The 20,481-nt window shown below is 51.5% G+C and overlaps 1 protein-coding gene across 3 annotated transcripts in view; it reads left to right on the plus strand.

The window, feature by feature from the left end:
• Positions 1 to 20,481, plus strand: part of NCK1 (NCK adaptor protein 1) — a 137,936-nt gene that overhangs the window by 90,492 nt on the left and 26,963 nt on the right. For 2 of the 3 annotated variants that reach the window (XM_029067718.1, XM_029067724.2), the window contains one exon: positions 4,621 to 4,864. In XM_029067718.1, the coding sequence (XP_028923551.1) occupies positions 4,621 to 4,864 (244 nt within the window). Of the gene's footprint in view, positions 1 to 4,620; positions 4,865 to 13,211; positions 13,313 to 20,481 lie in introns of those variants that run through there. The other variant, XM_029067733.2, reaches the window with a different exon arrangement.

Consider the following 20,481-nt stretch of genomic DNA (forward strand, 5'->3'; position numbering starts at 1 on the left):
CTTAACCAATACCAACGTTATTATTATTAATCCCAGCTCCGCCACTTGTCAGCTGTGTGACTTTGGGCAAGTCACCTAACTTCTCTGTACCTCAGTGACCTCATCTGGAAAATGGGGATGAAGACTGTGAGCCCCACGTGGGACAACCTGATTATGTTGTATCCTCCCCGGCGCTTAGAACAGTGCTGGCACATAGTAAGCGCTTAATAAATATCATCATTATCATTATTATTATTGTTTACTAAGTGCCACACACTGTTCTAAGCGCTGGAGTCAATACCAGCTAGTCAGCATGGGCACAGTCTGTGTCCCACACGGGACTCATTATCTTAATCCCCGTTTTACAGAAGAGGAGGTAACTGAGGCCCAGTGAAGTGACTTGCCCGAGGTCACACAGCAGACGAGTGGTGGAGCCAGAGCCCTCCGGCCATGAGAAGCAGCGTGGCTCAGTGGAAAGGGCCCGGACTTGGGAGTCAGAGGTCGTGGTTTCGAATCCCGACCCTGCCACTTGTCAGCTGTGTGACCGTGGGCAAGTCACGTCACTTCTCCGTGCCTCAGTTCCCTCATCTGTAAAATGGGGATTAACTGTGAGCCTCACGTGGGACAACCTGATTCCCCTGTATCTCCCCCCAGTGCTTAACACAGTGCTCTGCACATAGTAAGCGCTTAACCAATACCAACATTATTATTATTACAGAGTACTTGTTTGTCCGGTTACTAAACTGCTTGCCTAACCAGGAGATCCCCTCAGGGTCTCTGTTTCAAACTCCTCCTTTAGATGGAAAGCTCCTTGTGGGCAAGGAGTGTGTCTACCAACCCTCCTGCCCTGTTGTCTCGCAAGTGCTTAGTAGAGTGCTCCGGGAAAGCGGCGAAGCCTAGTGGAGAGAGCGCGGGCCTGGGTGTCAGAGGACCTGGGTTCACATCCCGGCTCTGCCGATCGCTCGGTGTTTCTTTGGGCCAGTCATATGACTCCCGTGCCTCAGTTTCCTCCACTGTAAAATGGGGATTAAATACCTGTTCTCCCTCCTACTTAGACTGCGAGCCCCATTCAGGGCAGGGACTGCGTCTGACCCAATTAACGTGTTCCTAAGCCAGTGCATAGCACAGAGTCTGACCCGTCAGTGGGCGGGGATTGTCTCGGTCGGTTGCCAGTTTGTCCCTTCCAAGTGCTTAGTACAGTGCTCTGCACATAGTAAGCGCTCAATAAATACTATTGAATGAGTAGGAAGTGTTTAACAGATACAATTTTTAAAAAACGCTCAATAAATTCCACCGACTGACTGGAGTCTCTACTGCCGACCAAGAAGTCCCGGAGTAATAATCCTTTCAAACTGCCACGTCTGCTTCACGGATCAGCTCTGACAGCACAGCATTGAGTTTTCCACCCCGAGCACTAAAAGGCCTAATTAGAGCGTAGTCACTCGTCCACGATGGCAAAATTAGGAGCCACTCCCTCCAGATTCCTCTCACTTTCTTCCACTCTGCTGTTTGTCCTTCGCACTGCCCGCCGAGAAGGTTCTCGGGATAAGAAGAAGAAGAATGAAGAATGTTGGTGTTTGTTAAGCGCTTACTATGTGCCGAGCACTGTTCTGAGCGCTGGGGTAGACACAGGGGAATCAGGTTGTCCCACGTGGGGCTCACAGTCTTAAGCCCCATTTTCCAGATGAGGTAACCGAGGCACCGAGAAGTTAAGTGACTTGCCCGAAGTCACCCAGCTGACAAGGGGCCGAGCCGGGATTCGAACCCGTGACCTCTGACTCCAAAGCCCGGGCTCTTTCCACTGAGCCACACTGCTTCTGTGGAAACCCAGTGTTTCTTTTCATCGCTTAGTACGGTGCTTGGCACAAAGTAAGCACTTCACAAATGCCCCATCGTGCATGTTGTAGACACAGGGCATTCATTTAGTTGTATTTATTGAGCGCTTACTGTGTGCCGAGCACTCTACTAAACTCTTGGAAAGTGCAGTTCAGCCACAGAGAGAGACGTCGTCGCCCACAATGGGCTCACAGTCTAGAGGATATCATTCTGCTGAAAACACTTCTCTATCGAAGCAGCCCTTTCGAGTTCTTTGCGTTTGGTCATTTTGTGCAGTAACGAGTGTTTCCTAAGGTTGTATCCATCACAGGTCTGAGTACATTTTAAAAAAAAAATGTTTTTCCCATTGTCAGGGTGGTAGGGACGATGCTTTCTGTGCCTTTCTGTGGGATTGTAATCTCTGTGGCATTGGTGATTCTTACAATCTCTCAGCCTCCTGTCTCTCCCCACTTCAGTCTATACTTCGCTCTACTGCCCGGATGAGCTTTCTACCGAAACGCTCTGGGCACGTCACTCCCCTCCTCAGAAACCTCCAGGGGTTGCCTGTCAACCTTCGCATGAAGCAGAAACTCCTCACTCTTGGCTTCAAAGCTCTCCATCATCTCGCCCCCTCCTATCTCACCTCCCTTCTCTCCTTCTACTGCCCAGCCCGCACGCTCCGCTCCTCCGCCGCCAACCTCCTCACGGTGCCTCATTCTCGCCTGTCCCACTGTCGATCCCTGACCCACGTCCTGCCTCTGGCCTGGAATGCCCTCCTTCCTCACGGCCGCCAAACTGGCACACATTTCCCCCCTTCAAAGCCCTAATGAAAGCTCACCTCCTCCAGGAGGCCTTCCCAGACTGAGCCCCCTTTTTCCTCTGCTCCTCCTCCCCTCCCCATCGCCCCGACTCCCTCTCCCTGCTCTACCCCTCTCCCCGTCCCACAGCACTTCTGTATATCTCTACGTTTATTATTCTATTTATTTTATTAATGATGTGTATATATCTCTAATTGTGTTTATATCGATGCCTCTCTACTTGTTTTGTTTTATTGTCTGTCTCCCCCCTTCTCGACTGTGAGCCCGTTGTCGGGTAGGGATTGTCTCTATTTGTTGCCGAACTGTACTTCCCAAGTGCTAGGACAGTGCTCTGCACACAGGAAACGCTCAATAAATATGATTGACTGAATGAATGAATGAGGCCATTTCAGGTTCAAAGACTTTGTTCTTTTTGGTAATGTTAATGTTGGTATTTGTTAAGCGCTTACTATGTGCCGAGCACTGTTCTAAGCGCTGGGGTGGACACAGGGGAATCAGGTTGTCCCACGTGGGGCTCACAGTCTTCATCCCCATTTTACAGATGAGGTAACTGAGGCACCGAGAAGTGAAGTGACTTGCCCACAGTCACACAGCTGGCAAGTGGCCGAGCCGGGATTCGAACCCATGACCTCTGACTCCAAAGCCCGTGCTCTTTCCACTGAGCCACGCTGCTTCTTCACAGTCACGCTGGTAGACTGTGCCGGGCCCGTATTGAGCTTGCTGATAACGAGGGTGCAGTCACACAGATTTCCACGATCAGCGGCCGTTAAGGAAAAGGGAAGCGTAAGAGTAACTTGCCACAGTGTCAGAGTTCAAACGGTAGCAGATGGCAATAAATACCATCGATGGATCCATGGGACCGGTGGTGTTTTTGCACCGATGCGTACGGGGACCAGAGGACCTCGGTTCTAATCCCGGCTCTGCCACCTGTCTGCTTTGTGGCCTTGGGCAAACCACATAACTTCTCTCTGCCTCAGTTACCTCATCTGTAAAATGGGGATTAAGACTGTGAGCCCCATGTGGGACAACCTCATTACCCTGTATCTACCTCGGTGCTTAGAACAGTGCTTGGCACACAGTAAACACTTAACAAGTACCATCAATATTATTATTATTATTATTATTATAGTTTGATCAGGGACTAAAGCAGCCCAAGGGATAGAACATTGGTGAGCAGTTTTGGAAGAAACTCCCATAGGCAACCAGCCTAAAAGGGAAACCTGCACTTGGTATGGGTTTGTTGTATGTTTCTTCAGTAACGACATAATAATGTTGGTATTTGTTGAGCACTTACTATGTGCAGAGCACTGTTCTAAGCGCTGGGGCAGATACAGGGTCATCAGGTTGTCCCACGTGAGGCTCACGGTCTTCATCCCCATTTGACAGATGAGGGAACTGAGGCACAGAGAAGCGAAGTGACTTGCCCACGGTCACACGGCTGACAGGTGGCAGAGCCGGGATAGAATTTTGTGGAAAGATTCCTATCAGACCGTGAGAGAAAACAGAGCCGGGCACTGGAAACATAAAGTCCAACAACACAACAAAGGACAACCTACGTAGATCAAGCCCTCATCTCCTCTACACCCTTTCCCCCTTCCGCATCCCCCTTGCGCTTGGATTCGTACCCCGAATTCACCGCATCCTCAGCCCACTTATGTACGCTGTTATTATCGAGTGCCGGCCAGTCGTTTGCGATTCGCAGGAAAGTTATATATATAGAGACGTAATCTATTTGTGTCAACGTCTGGCTCTCCCTCTAGACTGTAAGCTCCCTGTGGGCAGGGTACGTGTCTACCAAGTCCCCTCTGTTGTGCTAAGTACAGCGTTCTGCACACGGTAAGCGCTCGGTAAATTCCACTGAGGGATTGCCTGCTCAAGGTGGCTGGAACGGTGGATTCCACATCGGCGCTGTCAGTCTCGCACACGCTCCCAGGCGAGCTGTACCATCGGTGGAGTCTTCGAAAACAAAAGGTGATGATATAGTTGCGTGAACCTTTTGTATCCACAGTGCCAGAGCATCTGCAAGATGGCCGAAGAGATCGTGGTGATAGCCAAATTCGATTACGTGGCCCAACAAGATCAAGAGTTGGACATCAAGAAGAATGAGAGGCTGTGGCTGCTGGATGATTCCAAGTCCTGGTGGAGGGTTCGGAACTCCATGAACAAGACGGGTTTTGTGCCTTCCAATTACGTCGAGAGGAAGAACAGTGCTCGCAAGGCTTCTATCGTTAAAAACCTAAAGGATACCTTAGGTAAGTTCTTCTTTAGGCCTTTAGAAAAATGACAAGACTTTGTATTGCAGAATCACAGAGAGGTCTCACGGGATCGGTGGACGGAGCCCGGGCCTGGACGTCAGAGGGACCTGGGTTGTAGTCCCGGCACCGTCGCTTGTCCGGTGTGTGACCTTGGGCAGGTGCTTCACTTTTCTGGGACTCAGTTCCCTCGTCTGTAAAGTGGGGATTAAGATTGCGAACCCCATGTGGCGCAGGGACTGTGTCCAACCCGGTTGCCCTTATCTTCCCCAGCACTCAGAACAGTGTCCAGCACATGGGAAAGTGCTTAAATGCCATTTAAAAAAAAACCAAAAACGCTTACCCTGTGCCAAACACTGGGGTAGATACGAGGTCAGAAACAGTCCGTGTCCCACGTGGGTCTCGCGGTCTAAGCGGGTGGGAGAGCAGGAGTTTAATCCCCATTTGGCAAGCGAGGAAACTGAGGCCCAGAGAAGTGAAGCGACTTGCCTAAGGTCCCACAAGAGACAAGTGGTGGAGCTGGGATTAGATCCTTCTGATTCCCAAGACCTTCTGACTCCCAGGCCCCATCCTATTCACTAGGCCATGCCGCTTCTCTTTGTGGGAAGGGCTCGTGTACAGTGTTTTACTCCTCCAAGCACTTAGTACAGTGCTTTGCACAGAGTAAGCCCCAGTAGGTTCCATGGATTGATTGGGAATGAACGGGTTAGGCAGTGGACGGTTGGAATTTACCACAGTGTGTGACATTTTTCATCACCAGTTCTTTTATTGTTCTAAAGTCCACCAGTGGCAGAATGCCTTCCATCCTGCACAGTCATTTATATTTTACCTCGTCTGAATCCTGTAAAATTGCAAGACCACAAAGCACCCCACAGTCCAAGAGAGCAGCCTAGCAGTTTATCAGCCTCACCTTGACCGAATCCATGTGTGTGAATACAACTGTCTCTTTTTGACGAATGCCAACTTGGGATTCCGGTTGTACCGGAGCAGAAGCATATGGTAGGAAGAATTCCCCCTCGTTTTTCCACTGTGCCATTTCCAAATGGTGGAACGGGAACCCGTTATAGGGCCTCGGTGGGTATGTGAGTAGAGAAAGATCAAAATAAAAACTGTACTTTAGAAGTTTAATGGAGAAATTCCTATTAGAGCACAAGACAATTGAGTTAAAATGCCCCGCGGTTTCTTAACAGGGCAAAGTTAAGTCGGTGGGTGAAAGGATTGTATTTTTGATAAACGTCGTCACCAAACATGAAGAAAAATCTGAGTTTCTTTAATAAAAGTACTCGCTCTGATACAGAGCAAAGGAATTTTGGCTTTTACTCGGGGAGAAAGGTGTCCAGATTGCATTTGTCAGGATCTGTAAGTCTGTCTTTAGTTCTTGGCCATCCATTTTTTGCTGTCTGCCTCCCCCTTCTAGACTGTGAGCCTTCTGTTGGGTAGGGAATGTCTCTACCTGTTGCCGAATTTTACTTTCCAAGCGCTTAGTACAGTGCACAGTAAGCACTCAATAAATATGATTGAATGAATGAATGAATGAATGAATGAGTCACTCGAAGTTATTGAGCGCTGATTGTGTGCAGAACACTGTACTAAGCGTAGGTGTGAGCGTACAGTTTACCAGAGTCGGTCGACATGTTCCCTGCCCCAAATGAACTCACAGGCGCTGCTTCTGCTTGTCGATACCTTTCGGTCGGTCATCCCAGAGCCTTGTTTTTTCGTCAGCAACGGGTGGTGTTATCGTGGTCTTTATAGTATAAATTAAGCCCTCTGTTTAAAGACAAGGACATATTCTGCCGCAAATAATAATGGTATTTGTTAAGTGCTCACTATGTGCCAAGTACTGTTCTAAGCGCTGGGTAATGACAGGATCTTAGTCATCATTTTTGGTATTGACGAATTCCCCTAAACATTTCTGCGAGGAAAAAACGCAGCCCTCTGACTTGGCCCATTTGAGCAGCTGGCGGTTTGCCCTTTCGAATCTGCTCTTTTGAAAACAATTAGCACGTTCCATTTCGATGATATTTTCAATTCCCAGAGAGCTCAGCCTTCGCTTTCCCTTCTCCCCCCGGAATCTCCTTCTCCCCCTTGGTTTCTCTGCTTTCCCTCCTCTTTCCGATTCCCCGAGGAGGCGGCTTTGTGTGGTGAGGGGGGCAGGAGGCCACGGTTGCCAGCCCCCCTCCTCCCCTTCCCTCCCCCTGGGCTGTGCTTTTAGGAAGGAAATGTGGAGGGGTGAGGATTAACCTCTGTCCTTTGTCTCCTCGCCCTCTCCCTACTGGCTGACAGGAAGGGGGCCGGGGGCAGGCTAGGCCCCGGGTTTGATCTCCGGTAGTCGGGAAAGCCCTCCCTCCATTTGAATCGAAGAGGAACATCGGGTGCCTTCTTTGTGGAAGAGAGTCTTTTGAGCGGTCGTTTTAAACGCTTGCCGAGCGGTCGACGTTAGGTCCCAGCAGTTGTTTCTCCCAGTGCTGTTAAAGTAGGTGGTGATAACACTCCCCACTGGGAAGAAATACGGCGTTGTTCTCCGTTTGTCCGATGAAAACTCCGAAGGACGAAGCGGTCAAATGTCCGGCCCGCAGTCAGTGGCGGGGCTGGGGTTGGAATGAAGACCGTTGGAATCTGGCACATTTCCTCCGTGAAGTTAGGTAGACGGGCCGGAATTTTGCACACATTTCTGTCCTTCATGTTAGAGAGATTACGCGTAGAGAGGGATTGGGAACGATAAAGCGGATTTTGCAGAAGGAGGAAGGATGTCACTGTTAGTGATGAGTGTACAGGAAGGAACAGGAATGTTTGTAAACTGACCCATTTTCATAAAATCGTCTTCGAAAATTGAGAAACTGGAAAAAGAGGAAGTTAAAAAAACAACCCCTCTCTCTCGTCAATGTCTCCAAGTATATTCTGACTGGAACGAAGGGAAAAGAACCCTAAGCCTGATTAACCTTGAAGTCATTTGCTTTCCGGAAGCTAAGAAGCTCCATTTTAAGTCATGTGCTATCACCGTGGGGGCATTTTCCCTTTATGTATTAACAGATTATTTTAAAGACCAGTTTTTTACCCTTCTTTGTGGCATTTGTCAATTGCTTACTAAGTGTCAGGCACTCTAAGTGTTGGCGTAGATAAAAACTACTACTAATAATAGTGATGCTGGTATTGGTTAAGCGGTCACTACTCTCCCCCGATTAGACCGTAAGCCCGTCAGTGGGCAGGGACCGTCTCTATCTGTTGCCGATTTGTACGTTCCAAGCGCTTAGTACGGTGCTCTGCACATAGTAGGCGCTCAATAAATACTACGGAATGAATGAATGAATGTGCCAAGCACATAGTTCTAAACACTGGAGTAGATGCAAGGTAATTAGGTTGTCCCACATGGGCCTCTCAGTCTCAATCCCCATTTTACAGATGAGGTAACCGCGGCACAGAGAAGTTAATGATAATGTTGGTATTTGTTAAGCGCTTACTGTGTGCAGAGCACTGTTCTGAGCGCTGGGGTAGACACAGGGGAATCAGGCTGTCCCACGTGGGGCTCACGGTCTTAATCCCCATTTTACAGGTGAGGTGACTGAGGCACAGAGAAGTGGAGTGACTTGCCCACAGTCACACAGCTGTCAGGTGACAGAGTTGGGATTCGAACTCATGACCCCTGCCTCCCAAGCCCGTGCTCTTTCCACTGAGCCACGCCGCTTCTCTAAGCAGCTGCTTCAATGACCGGCTCAAAGTCACACAGCCGACAAGTGGTGGAGCCGGAATTAGAACCCGCAACCTCTGACTCCCGTGCCCGGGCTCTTTCCCCTAAGCCACGCTGCTTCAGTCATTCATTCAGTAGTATCTACTGAGCGCTTACTATGTGCAGAGCACTGTACTCAGCGCTTGGAATGATGTCCCACATGAGGCTCACCAGTCGTAATCCCTATCTTGCAGACGAGGCACAGAGAAATGAAGTGCCATGCCCGAGATCGCACAGCGGACAAATGGCGGAGCTGGGATTAGAACCCCACTCCACCCCACCCTCAGCCCCACAGCGTTTACGTTCAAATCGTATCCTTAATATCTCCTCTACCCTGTAAGAGCCTTAATAATGCTAATTGTCGTATTTATTAAGCTCTCGCTATGTGTCAGGCACCGTACTAAGTGCTGGGGTGGTTACGGGCTCCCAGTCTCAATCCCCATTTTCCAGATGCGGTATCTGAGGCCCAGAGAAGTGAAGCGACTTGCCCAGGGTCACCCAGCCGACGAGTGGTGGAGCCGGGATTAGAACCCAGGTCCTTCGGACTCCCGGACCCGTGCTCTACCCACCAGTCCCCGTTCGTGGTCAGAGAACACGTCTGGCAAACCTCTTACTGTCCCAAACGCTTCGTCCTGTCCTATGCACACGCTAAGCGCTCAGTAATTAGGACCGATTGATTAATGATAATAATAATGTCGGTATTTGTTAAGCGCTTACTGTGTGCACGGCACTGTTCTAAGCGCTGGGGTAGGTACAGGGTCATCAGGTCGTCCTACGTGAGGCTCACAGTCTTAATCCCCATTTTCCAGATGAGGGAACTGAGGCCCAGAGAAGTGAAGTGACTCGCCCACGGTCACCCGGCTGCCGAGTGGCAGAGCCGGGATTCGAACCCATGACCTCCGACTCCCAAGCCCGGGCTCTTTCCACTGAGATTGATTTGAAAGATCCCACGGGGAATAAAGGGACGGGAATTTCAGTCACCTAGGTGGGATGGCGGTAGGACTAAAATGGATGGGGTCGAGGCGGGGGGAGGAGAAAGAGAAAGAAAGAGAAAAGGAATGAAAGAGGAGCAAATACAGAGAAGCAGCGTGGCTCGGTGGAAAGAGCCCGGGCCTGGGAGTCAGAGGTCATGGGTTCGAATCCCGGCTCCGCCGCTGGCCAGCTGTGTGACTCTGGGCAAGTCACTTCACCTCTCTGTGCCTCGGTTCCCTCATCTGTAAAATGGGGATGAAAACGGCGAGCCCCACGTGGGACAGCCTGATCACCTTGTATCCCCCAGCGCTTAGAACAGTCCTTGGCACATTGTAAGCCCTTAATAATAATGTTGGTACTTGTTAAGCGCTTACTATGTGCAGAGCACCGTTCTAAGCGCTGGGGTAGACACAGGGGAATCGGTTGTCCCACGTGGGGCTCACGGTCTTCATCCCCGTTTTACAGATGAGGTAACTGAGGCACAGAGAGGTTAAGTGACTTGCCCGCAGTCACACAGCCGACAAGTGGCCTTAACAGATACCGCCATCATCATCATTATCATTATTATTATTACTCTCCCTCGGCTGCCGTCTTCGGGCGTCTTCCTCCGTGACCCGCCCACGTGACAGCTGCCACGGTAACCCGACCCCGGGTGGAGCAGTGAATCTAAAAGCGGCGTGGCCTAGTGGGTAGAGAACGTGCGTGGGAGACGGAAGGACCCGGATTCCAATCCCCGCTTTGTCACTCGACTGCCGTGTGACCTTGGGCAGGTCACTTCACTTCTCCGAGCCTCAGTTACCTCGTGTGTACAGTGGGGGTTCATTCGGTAGTATTTATTGAGCGCTCACCATGTGCAGAGCACTGGACTCAGCGCCTGGAATGAACAAGTCGGCGACAGATAGAGACGGTCCCTGCCCTTTGACGGGCTCACGGTCCAATGGACCGTTAAGACCGCGAGCCCCACGCGGGGGCACGTAGTGCGTCCGACCCGATTATCCTGGGTCTAGCTTCTGCCTGACCCCCATCCACGGAGGCGGCCACCTCCAGAGCCCGCCGGCAGGATCTGTAATTTCCTCTTCCCTTCTCCCCCGCCAGCGGGTTGGTATTTGTTAAGCGCTTACTCTGTGCAGAGCACCGTTCGAAGCGCTGGGGCGCTTACGGGGTCATCGGGTCGCCCCACCTGGGGCTCACAGTTAATCCCCATTTTACAGATGAGGTCACCGAGGCCCAGAGAAGTGAAGTGACTCGCCCGCGGTCACACAGCTGACGAGGGGCAGAGCCGGGAGTCGAACTCATGGCCTCTGACTCCGAAGCCCAGGCTCTTTCCACTGAGCCACGCTGCTGCAAGAGCTGCTGCCTTTGACTCATCTGCTTCTCCGCGTCCCGCGATCTGATACACCCACTGGTTGGTGCTTCTGACTCCATCACCTTGACCCCGCTCCCTTCTTCCTCCCTGGGTGTTTCCTCTGACTCCTCCCTCTCATTCAACCCCCATACTCACTCCGTCCCTAAATCCCGTAAGCTCCCCTTTCACGACATGGTCGAGGCCTGTCCTTTCCTCTCCAGCCGAACCGCTCTCACGTTAATCCACGCGTTTATCCCGTCCCGCCTCGATTACTGGATCGGCCTCCTCGCCGACCTCCCTGCCTCCTGTCTCTCCCCACTGAAAGAGCCCGGGCTTCGGAGTCAGAGGTCGTGGGTTCGACCGCCGGCTCTGTCACTTGTCAGCTGTGTGACTGTGGGCGAGTCGCTTCACTTCTCTGTGCCTCACTTGATTGCCATCGTTTTTACGAGACGTTCTTCCCCTCGACTCTGTTTGTCGCCATCGTTCCCGTCCGTCCGTCTCCCCCGATTAGACCGTGAGCCCGTCGGAGGGCAGGGACCATCTCTATCTGTTGCCGACTTGTTCGTTCCGAGCGCTTAGTACAGTGCTCTGCGCGTAGTGAGCGCTCAATAAATGCTATTGAATGAATGAACCTACCTCATCTGTAAAATGGGGATTAACTGTGAGCCTCACGTGGGGCAACCTGATCACCCTGTATCTACCCCAGCGCTTAGAACAGTGCTGTGCGCATGGTAAGCGCTTAACAGATACCAACATTATTATTATTCTACTGCCCCGATCATTTTTCTGCAAAAACATTTAGGCCGTGTTTCCCCACTCAAGAACGTCCAGCGGTGGCCCGTCCACCTCCTCATCGAACAAAAATTTTACGATCGACTTTAAAACAGTCAGTCAGTCCCCTTGCCCCCTCCACCCCACTTCCCTAATCTCCTCCTACCAAAGCACTTAGTACAGCGCTCTGCACGTAGTAAACAGCGTGGCTCAGTGGAAAGAGCACGGGCTTTGGAGTCAGAGGTCATGGGTTCGACTCCCAGTTCTGTCACTCGTCAGCTGGGTGACTGTGGGCGAGTCACTTCACTTCTCTGGGCCTCAGTCCCCTCATCTGTAAAGTGGGGATGAAGACCGTGAGCCCCACGTGGGACAGCCTGATTCCCCTCTGTCTACCCCAGCGCTTAGAACAGGGCTCGGCCCATAGTGAGCGCTTAACAAATACCAACGTTATTATTATTATTATTTATACTACCGTCTGGCTCCCCCTCTAGACTGTAAGCTGTTGTGGGCAGGGAATGTGTGTATTATGTTGTCGTGTTTTGCTCTCCCAGGCGCTCAGTGTCCTGCACACATTAAGCATTCAGTAAAAACGACTGATTGATCGATTGATCGATCGATCTTCCTCCCTCTTAGCCGCCCCCTTGCAGAGCGGAAGCCTAGACCGGTCCCTCAGGTGGCTGAAGGATCGTGGCTTCCAGGGATCAGAGACAAACATTGCCAGTGTGGCCCTCCATCCCCTGTCTTGGATTTTTCCCTTTTTCTCCTCAATCAGCCCCTTCCCAAATTTTCCTGCCATCGTGTAAAAGTGTTGCCAGCGGCATGACCGGATATCTCCCCCACCACTTTTTTTTTTTTCCTTTTCATCTCTTTTCTACCCCTTTCCCCAATCCCCAGTGTTATTAACAGTTCAGAGTGCCACTGAGGTGGAGGTCGGAGGGAGCCCCTGGATGGGAAGAAGAAAAAGCGTGGAGAAATGGAGGGGGAGTTAATGATAATAATAATGTCGGTAATCGTTAAGCGCTTACTACGTGCAGAGCGCTGTTCTAAGCGCTGAGGTAGATACAGGGTCATCAGGTTGTCCCACGGGAGGCTCACAGTCTTCATCCCCATTTTACAGACGAGGGAACTGAGGCGCAGAGAAGTGAAGTGACCTGCCCACCGTCACACAGCTGCCAAGTGGCCGAGTCGGCATTCAAACCCACGACCTCTGACTCCCAAGCCCCGGGCTCTTTCCACTGAGCCACGCTGCTTCTCTAGTTGAGATAGAAGGACTTAGTTTTTGCTGTTTTTAAAAGTAAGATCTTAAACTCCCGGGACAGACGTTCCCATTCCCAGTAAGGTCACCTTCCTTCGAACTGCCGCCTCCCAATAGTAAAATCACAGTTTGTTGCAGGGAGGATGTACTTGTTAAACGAGTTCTTAGGTGGATTAAAAGTTTGGGAAGGGGAGAAGCCTCAGAAAAACTTTCTATTGTCTGGGTGTGGGCCAAGTCACATGGATCGGGTGTGGGGAGTTTCAGTGTTGAGGAACATACCAGGAAGCTGGCCGAGAATCATCCTGAGCCGTGAAACACACAAAGAAAGCACAGGGACCCTATACAGAATGGATTGGTTAAACGTCCTCAAGGATTTTTTCAGTAAGTTGATCTCTTTCTGCCCTAATGTCGCATGCTTGAAGCTGTGTTGTCTCCCTTTCTAAACGAAGCGGAACTCTGGGGCCGCGTGTTACTTCGGCAGTGTTTTAGACAAATGTTGATTTTTCCAGTTGTTTCGTTTGTAGCCGTGGCTCGACAGATAACATCGGAGCCCTTTTAAAACAGTGTTTTAGAGTGAATAGTGATGCTAAAAGGAGGACGCGGTGTATAAAGGATTTGGCCTTTTAATTGAATGTGTTCAATCGAGTATGGAAACAATGGTTGTATTTAAAACTTTCCCCTCCCCCCCGCCGACCCCCATCTTTAATCAGGGAAATAGTGCAACGGTTTGAGATCCAGGAGTAAATTGGGGTTTACCCTGATAAGTGTTAAAGCACTTTAATGTCTTCTCCCCCTGGGAAAGACAAAGAGGAAGGTGTAAATTTGGAGATGGCAAATTAACGACCTCCTACAGACACACAGAAATGTTCGTATAATTTCTGCCCATAAGATAGCGTTGGAACCTGGGGTGGTTGGGTGGTGTCACCGAGGAATCAACTATTTTGAACGCAGGCGATTTGGGAACGGATCCTAAAAGCAGCTGCTTTCTCACTAAGGAGAGAAAAATTTACTGAAAGAAAATGGTGGATTCCTGGGATTGTTTTGGAGTCGGAATCAAGGCTTATGTAGGAAAATAACACTCGGTTCTTATTTTGATCATTCGGTAAACCTAATCTCTGCGGCTGTCGAGGGTTCTCTTGCAGATCTGGAGATAAATTGCGTTCGGTTTGGTTTCATGTGCTTTTCGCTTTGGGTTTCAGTAAAAGCAAACAGTTCCCGACAACTGCTCGACCGCCCGAGGAAGCCAAGGAAACAGTGACCGGCGATAGATAGCAGGAACCTTCCACTTAGTTCCATAAACCAGGAAGACGATAAAATGAACGAACGGAGATTTGGCGTGAGGCGTACCTCATTTGCCTCGTTCGCTTCCCGAGTTAGGGTCAGTGGTCAAAATATGCCACTCCAGCCAACTCTTCCGAGTTCTCCTTGTTGCCGGTTTGTGCTGTGGATTTTCTGGTTCCCTGCACTTCCATGTCTGGTTTCTGGCTGTTTTTAGGTAGAAAAAGTAATAATGGTGGTATTTGTTAAGCGCTTACTCCGTGCAGAGCACTGTTCTAAGCGCTGGGGGCGATACGGGGTCATCAGGTTGTCCCACGTGAGGCTCACGGTCTTCGTCCCCGTTTTACAGATGAGGGCACTGAGGCCCAGAGAAGTGAAGTGACTTGCCCACAGTCACCCAGCTGCCAAGTGGCGGAGCCGGGATTAGAACCCACGACCTCTGACTCCCAAGCCCGGGCTCTTTCCACTGAGCCACGCTTTGGAGAGATTGTGGTGGATGCTATTGACCGAGGTGCCCGAAAGTGAAATGGTAATAATAATGATAACGGAAGTTGTTAAGTGCTTACTTATATGCCAGGCACTGAACTACGCGCTGCGGGGGGGATACAAGCAAATCGGATTGGACCCGGTCCCTGTCCCACGTGGGGCTCACAGTTTCAATCCCCGTTTTGCAGATGAGGGAACTGAGGCCCAGAGAAGTGAAGTGACCTGCCCAGGGTCACACGGCAGACAAGTGGCGGAGCCGGGATTAGAACCCGCGACCTCCTGACCCCCCCCCCCCCCCCCCCCCCCCAGGCCCGGACTTTATCCACCAGGCCATGCTGCGTCTCGTAATAAATAAACCGATAAAATAAAGTCATCCTATTATAATGAGACCAGGCAGGGCCTGGCGGGATCTTCTGATTCAGCTCATGTCCTAGGTTGGGGAATATCTTGAACCACTCGTTGTTTCCGGAAAAAATCATTCATTCAATAGTATTTCTTGAGCGCTTACTGTGTGCAGAGCACTGTACTGAGCGCTTGGAATGAACAAGTCGGCAACAGATAGAGACGGTCCCTGCCGTTTGACGGGCTCACGGTCAAATCTTCAGGGGAGGAAATTCCACAAACTCCCCTTGGAGACCCTCCTAGTGTATTATCTCCGTGACAGAGGCTCTTCCCGATGTCCAACGGGGGTCTTTTCTGCTGGAACCGAAGACCGTTTCCTCCCGCTCGGCTCCCAGGGGACCCGGAGAGGACGCTTCCCTGCCGTTGGGTTTCTCGTGTCGACCGAGGGGCCGGCGAGGCGGGGGGTTCACGTTACCCGAAGCCTCGCTTAACGGTGGCGACTGCGGTAAAATGTCGGCCAGATCAGTCCGTCAGTCACTGGTATTTATCGGCCGCTCACTGTGCGGGGAACACCGTACTCAGCGCTTGGGAGAGTACAGTTCGACAGAGTTGGGAGGCCAGTTCCTTGCTCACCGTGTCTAGAGGGGGAGACACTGTAATATAAATAAATTACAAATATAATAATGTTGGTATTTGTTAAGCACTTACTATGTGCCGAGCACTGTTCAATACGTACTCGAGCGCTCTGGGGCCGAGGGGCCGGCGAACACCAACTGTCCAGAGGAACTAGATCCGAGTGCCAAAATTTTGTGAAACAGCAATCGGTTGTACTTACTGAGCGCTCACTCTGTGCGGAGCACTGTACTAAGTGCTTGGCAGAGTAGTCAGTCGATTGTATTTATTGAGCACTCACTGTGTGCAGTGCACTGTACTGAGCACTTGGGAGACGACAGTTTAACAATGTAACAGACGCATTCCCTGCCCACGAGTTTACAGTCTGGAAGGGGAGACAGAAATGAGTATAAATAAATAAAATTACAGACATTAGGAAAGAGCACGGGCTTTGGAGTCAGGGCTCATGAGTTCAAATCCCAGCTCTGCCACTTGTCGGCTGTGTGACTGTGGGCAAGTCACTTCACTTCTCCGTGCCTCAGTTCCCTCATCTGTAAAATGGGGATTAAGACTGTGAGCCCCACGTGGGACAACCCGATTCCCCTATGTCTACCCCAGCGCTTAGAACGGTGCTCGGCACACAGTAAGCGCTTAACAAATACCAAAATTATTATCATTATTGTTGGTATTTCTTAAGCGCTTACTGTGTGCCGAGCACCGTTCTAAGCGCTGGGGTAGATGCAGGGTAATCAGGTCGTCCCACGTGGGGCTCACAGTCTTCACCCCCGTTTTGCAGATGAGGTCACTGAGGTACGGAGAGGTTAAGTGACTTGCCCGGGGTCGCACAGCAGAGAGGTGGCGGAGCCGGGATTAGAACCCACGACCTCTGACTCCCAAGCCCGGGCTCTCTCCGCTGGGCCACGCTGCTCCTCATGGCCACGTTGCTTCTCATGTACATAAAGTGCTGTGGGGCTGGGATGGGGGATGAGTCGAGCGCTTAGAACAGTGAATAGAGAAGCAGCGTGACTCAGTGGAAAGAGCCTGGGCTTGGGAGTCAGAGGTCACGGGTTCGAATCCCAGCTCTGCCACCTGTCTGCTGACTGTGGGCAAGTCACTTCACTTCTCTGGGCCTCAGTTACCTCATCTGTAAAAGGGGGATGAAGACTGTGAGCCCCACGTGGGACAACCTGATTCCCCTGTCTCTACCCCAGCGCTTAGAACGGTGCTCTGCACATAGTAAGCGCTTAACAAATACCAACATTATTGTAACAGTGCTCTGCCCACGGTAAGCGCTCAATAAATACGATTCAGTGGATGAATAAAGGAGGCGAGTCAGGGCGACGCAGAAGGGAGTGGGAGAGGAGGAAAGGGGGTCACGGGTTCTAATCCCGGCTCTGCCGCTAGTCAGCCGTGTGACCTTGGGCAAGTCACTTAACTTCTCCGTGCCTCAGTGACCTCATCCGTCAAATGGAGATGAAGACCGTGAGCCTCACGTGGGACGACCTGATCGCCTCGTATCCCCCAGCGCTTAGAACAGCGCTTTGCACGTCGTAAGCGCTCAGCAGATGCCACAATTATTAATTATTATCATTGAAGGAGGGCTTAGGGAAGGCGTCGTGGAGGAGACGTGCCTTCAGTGAGGCTTTGAAGAGGGGGAGAGTAATCCTCTGTCGGATATGAGGAGGGAGGGTGTTCCGGGCCAGCGGCGGGAGGTGGGCGAGAGGTCGGCGATGAGATGGACGAGTTTGAGGTCGAGGGAGAAGGTGACCATTAGAGGAGCGAAGTGTGCGGGCTGGTTTGGAGTAGGGGAGCAGGGAGGTGCCGTTGAAGGGCACGAGGTGAGGTAGGAGGGCGAAAAGTGAAGAAATGCTTTAAAGCCGGCGATGAGCAGCGTTTGACGCGCAGGTTGATAGGCGACCACGGGTGGTTATTGAGGACGGGGGAAAACTACGGTCCGAACGGTTCCGTAGCAGCCGATCTGGGCAACGAGACGTGGCTCAGCGCAAAGAGCCCGGGCCTGGGAGTCGGAGGTCACGGGTCCGGATCCCGGCTCCGCCGCTTGTCAGCTGTGTGACTGTGGGCAGGTCACTTCCCTTCTCTGGGCCTCAGTGACCTCATCTGGAAAATGGGGACGAAGACTGTGAGCCTCACGTGGGACAACCTGCTGACCCCGAGCTGCGCTCCCCACAGAGAAGCAGCGTGGCTCACTGGAAAGAGCACGGGCTTTGGAGTGAGAGGTCATGGGTTCGAACCCCGGCTCTGCCACCTGCCAGCTGTGTGACCTTGGGCAAGTCACTTCACTTCTCGGTGCCTCAGTTCCCTCATCTGGAAAATGGGGATTAAGACCGTGAGCCCCACGTGGGACGACCTGATTCCCCTGTGTCTACCCCAGCGCTTAGAACAGTGCTCGGCACATAGTAAGCGCTTAACAAATACCAACATTATAGCGCTTAACAAATACCAAGATTACGATTAGACTGGGGAGAGATCGGAGGCAGGGAGGTCAGCGAGGAGGCCGATAGAGTAATCAAGGCAGCGCTTGGATTAACGCGGTAACAGTTTCGGGACTTTGAGTACTCGGGAGACGCGTTCCCTGCTCACAACAAACTTACAGTCTGGATCAGGGACTTGGGTGCTGCTTGCTTTCAATCACGTGGGGTGAAATTCTCTGTGGCAAACAAATGGGGGGAGGAAAACAACCACCACCACGTTTCAAGCCCCGGGAGGAGGTCGTTGTGCTGCCCCGGCAGCGCTGTATCAGAAGCTCATTAGAGTTGCTCAGAGAACTAATTATAACTGTTCAAAGTTCACTTTTGCCGCTAAACCGACGATAACAGTGAACTTTAAGCAGTTACAGTTAGTTCCCTGTGTAACGTTAATCCACTCCCGGTAGCCGAGAAGCAGCACGGCTCGGTGGGTAGAGCATGGGCCTGGGAGTCGATGCGATTTCGTGAGTGGACGAAGGAATGAGTCGGGAGGAGCTGCGTTTGAATCCTGGCTCCGTCACACATCTGCCGTCTGCCGTGCGACCTCGGGCAAGGCAGTTCACGTCTCTGGACCTCAGTTACCTCATCTGTAAAATGGGGACTGAGAACGCGGGCCCCATATGGGGCAGGGACCGCGTCCACCTGATTCACTTGCCTCTTGCCGTCGTTTTAAAGAGACGTTCTTCCCCTCGACCCTATTTATTGCCATCGTTCTCGTCTGCCCGTCTCCCCCGGTAAGACCGTGAGCCCGTCGGAGGGCGGGGACGGTCTCCGTCTGTTGCCCGTTTGTCCATTCCAAGCGCTTAGTACAGTGCTCTGCACATAGTGAGCGCTCAGTAAATACTATTGAATGAATGAATGATGCTTAGAACGGTGCTTGGTGCTTGTTCAGCAAGCGCTTAACAAGTACCGTAGTTATAATAATAATGTTGGTATTTGTCAAGCGCTTACTATGTGCAGAGCACTGTTCTAAGCGCTGGGGGAGATAGAGGGTCATCAGGTGGTCCCACGTGAGGCTCACGGTCAATCCCCGTTTTCCAGATGAGGTGACTGAGGTCCAGAGAAGCGAAGTGACTCGCCCACGGTCACCCGGCTGACAGGTGGCAGAGCCGGGATTCGAACCCGTGACCTCTGACCCCCCAACCCGGGGCTCTTTCCACTGAGCCAATACGATCTCCAGAGCTCCAACACAGTTGGCTAGAAAAGACCCAGAGTGTGACGAACAGCCAAGAAAAACCAGGCTTACTCAAAAGGTTGTACCACAGGGGAGCCATAATGGTGTAAGGAATTGTTTTAATGATATTTGTGTAGCACTTAAAGTGTGTCAAGCGCTATACTAAGCCCTGGGGCGGATACACGTTAATCAGCTTGGACTCGGTGCCTATCTCACGTGAGGCTCCCAAGTGGCTTGAGCACCGACCTGGGAGTCAGAGGGTCATGGGTTCTAATCCCCGCTCCGCCGCTTGCCTGCTCTGTGACTTTGGACAAGTCACTTCTCTGGGCCTCAGTCCCCTCATCTGTAAAATGGGGATTAAGACTGTGAGCCCTATGTGGGACAGGGACTGTGTCCAGCCCGATTATCTCGTATCTGCCCCAGCGCTTAGAACGGTGCTTGACACATAGGAAGCGCCTAACGAATGCCATAGTAATTATTATTAATCCCTATTTTACAGATAAGGTGACTGAGGCCCAGGGAAGTGAAATGACTCACCCAGGGGTGACACAGCCAAGTGGTGGAGTCGGGACTCCCGGGCCCGGGTTCTATCCACTGGGCCACGCTGCTTTTCTGGCTGATTGCGGGTCCTCGGAATCACAGTTGGGAAAAGAAATCAGCGCTCTTTTCTGTAGACTAAAGGGCCCCATATCATGTTCTCATAGACCCTCTTTTCTAGTAATGGTCACCGTAGTGTCTGTTAAGTGCGTACTATGTGCCAAGCGCTCTACAGAGCACTGGGGTAATAATAATAATAATGTTGGTATTTGTTAAGCGCTTACTATGTGCAGAGCACTGTTCCAAGCGCTGGGGTAGACACAGGGGAATCGGGTCGTCCCACGCGGGGCTCACGGTCTTAATCCCCATTTTCCAGATGAGGTCACTGAGGCCCAGAGAAGTGAAGTGACTCGCCCACAGTCACACAGCCGACAAGTGGCAGAGCCGGGATTCGAACTCATGACCTCTGACTCCAAAGCCCGGGCTCTTTCCACTGAGCCACGCTGCTTCTAGGGTAGGGACGAGATAATCAGGTCGCACATGGGACTCACAATCTAAGTGGAGAAGAGATACTGAGTCCCCATTTTTCACATAAGGTGATTGAGGCACAGAATAGTTGAGTGTCCTGCCCGAGG

The sequence above is a fragment of the Ornithorhynchus anatinus genome, chromosome 1 (genome assembly GCF_004115215.2).
Source record: "Ornithorhynchus anatinus isolate Pmale09 chromosome 1, mOrnAna1.pri.v4, whole genome shotgun sequence".
Lineage (NCBI taxonomy): Eukaryota > Metazoa > Chordata > Mammalia > Monotremata > Ornithorhynchidae > Ornithorhynchus > Ornithorhynchus anatinus.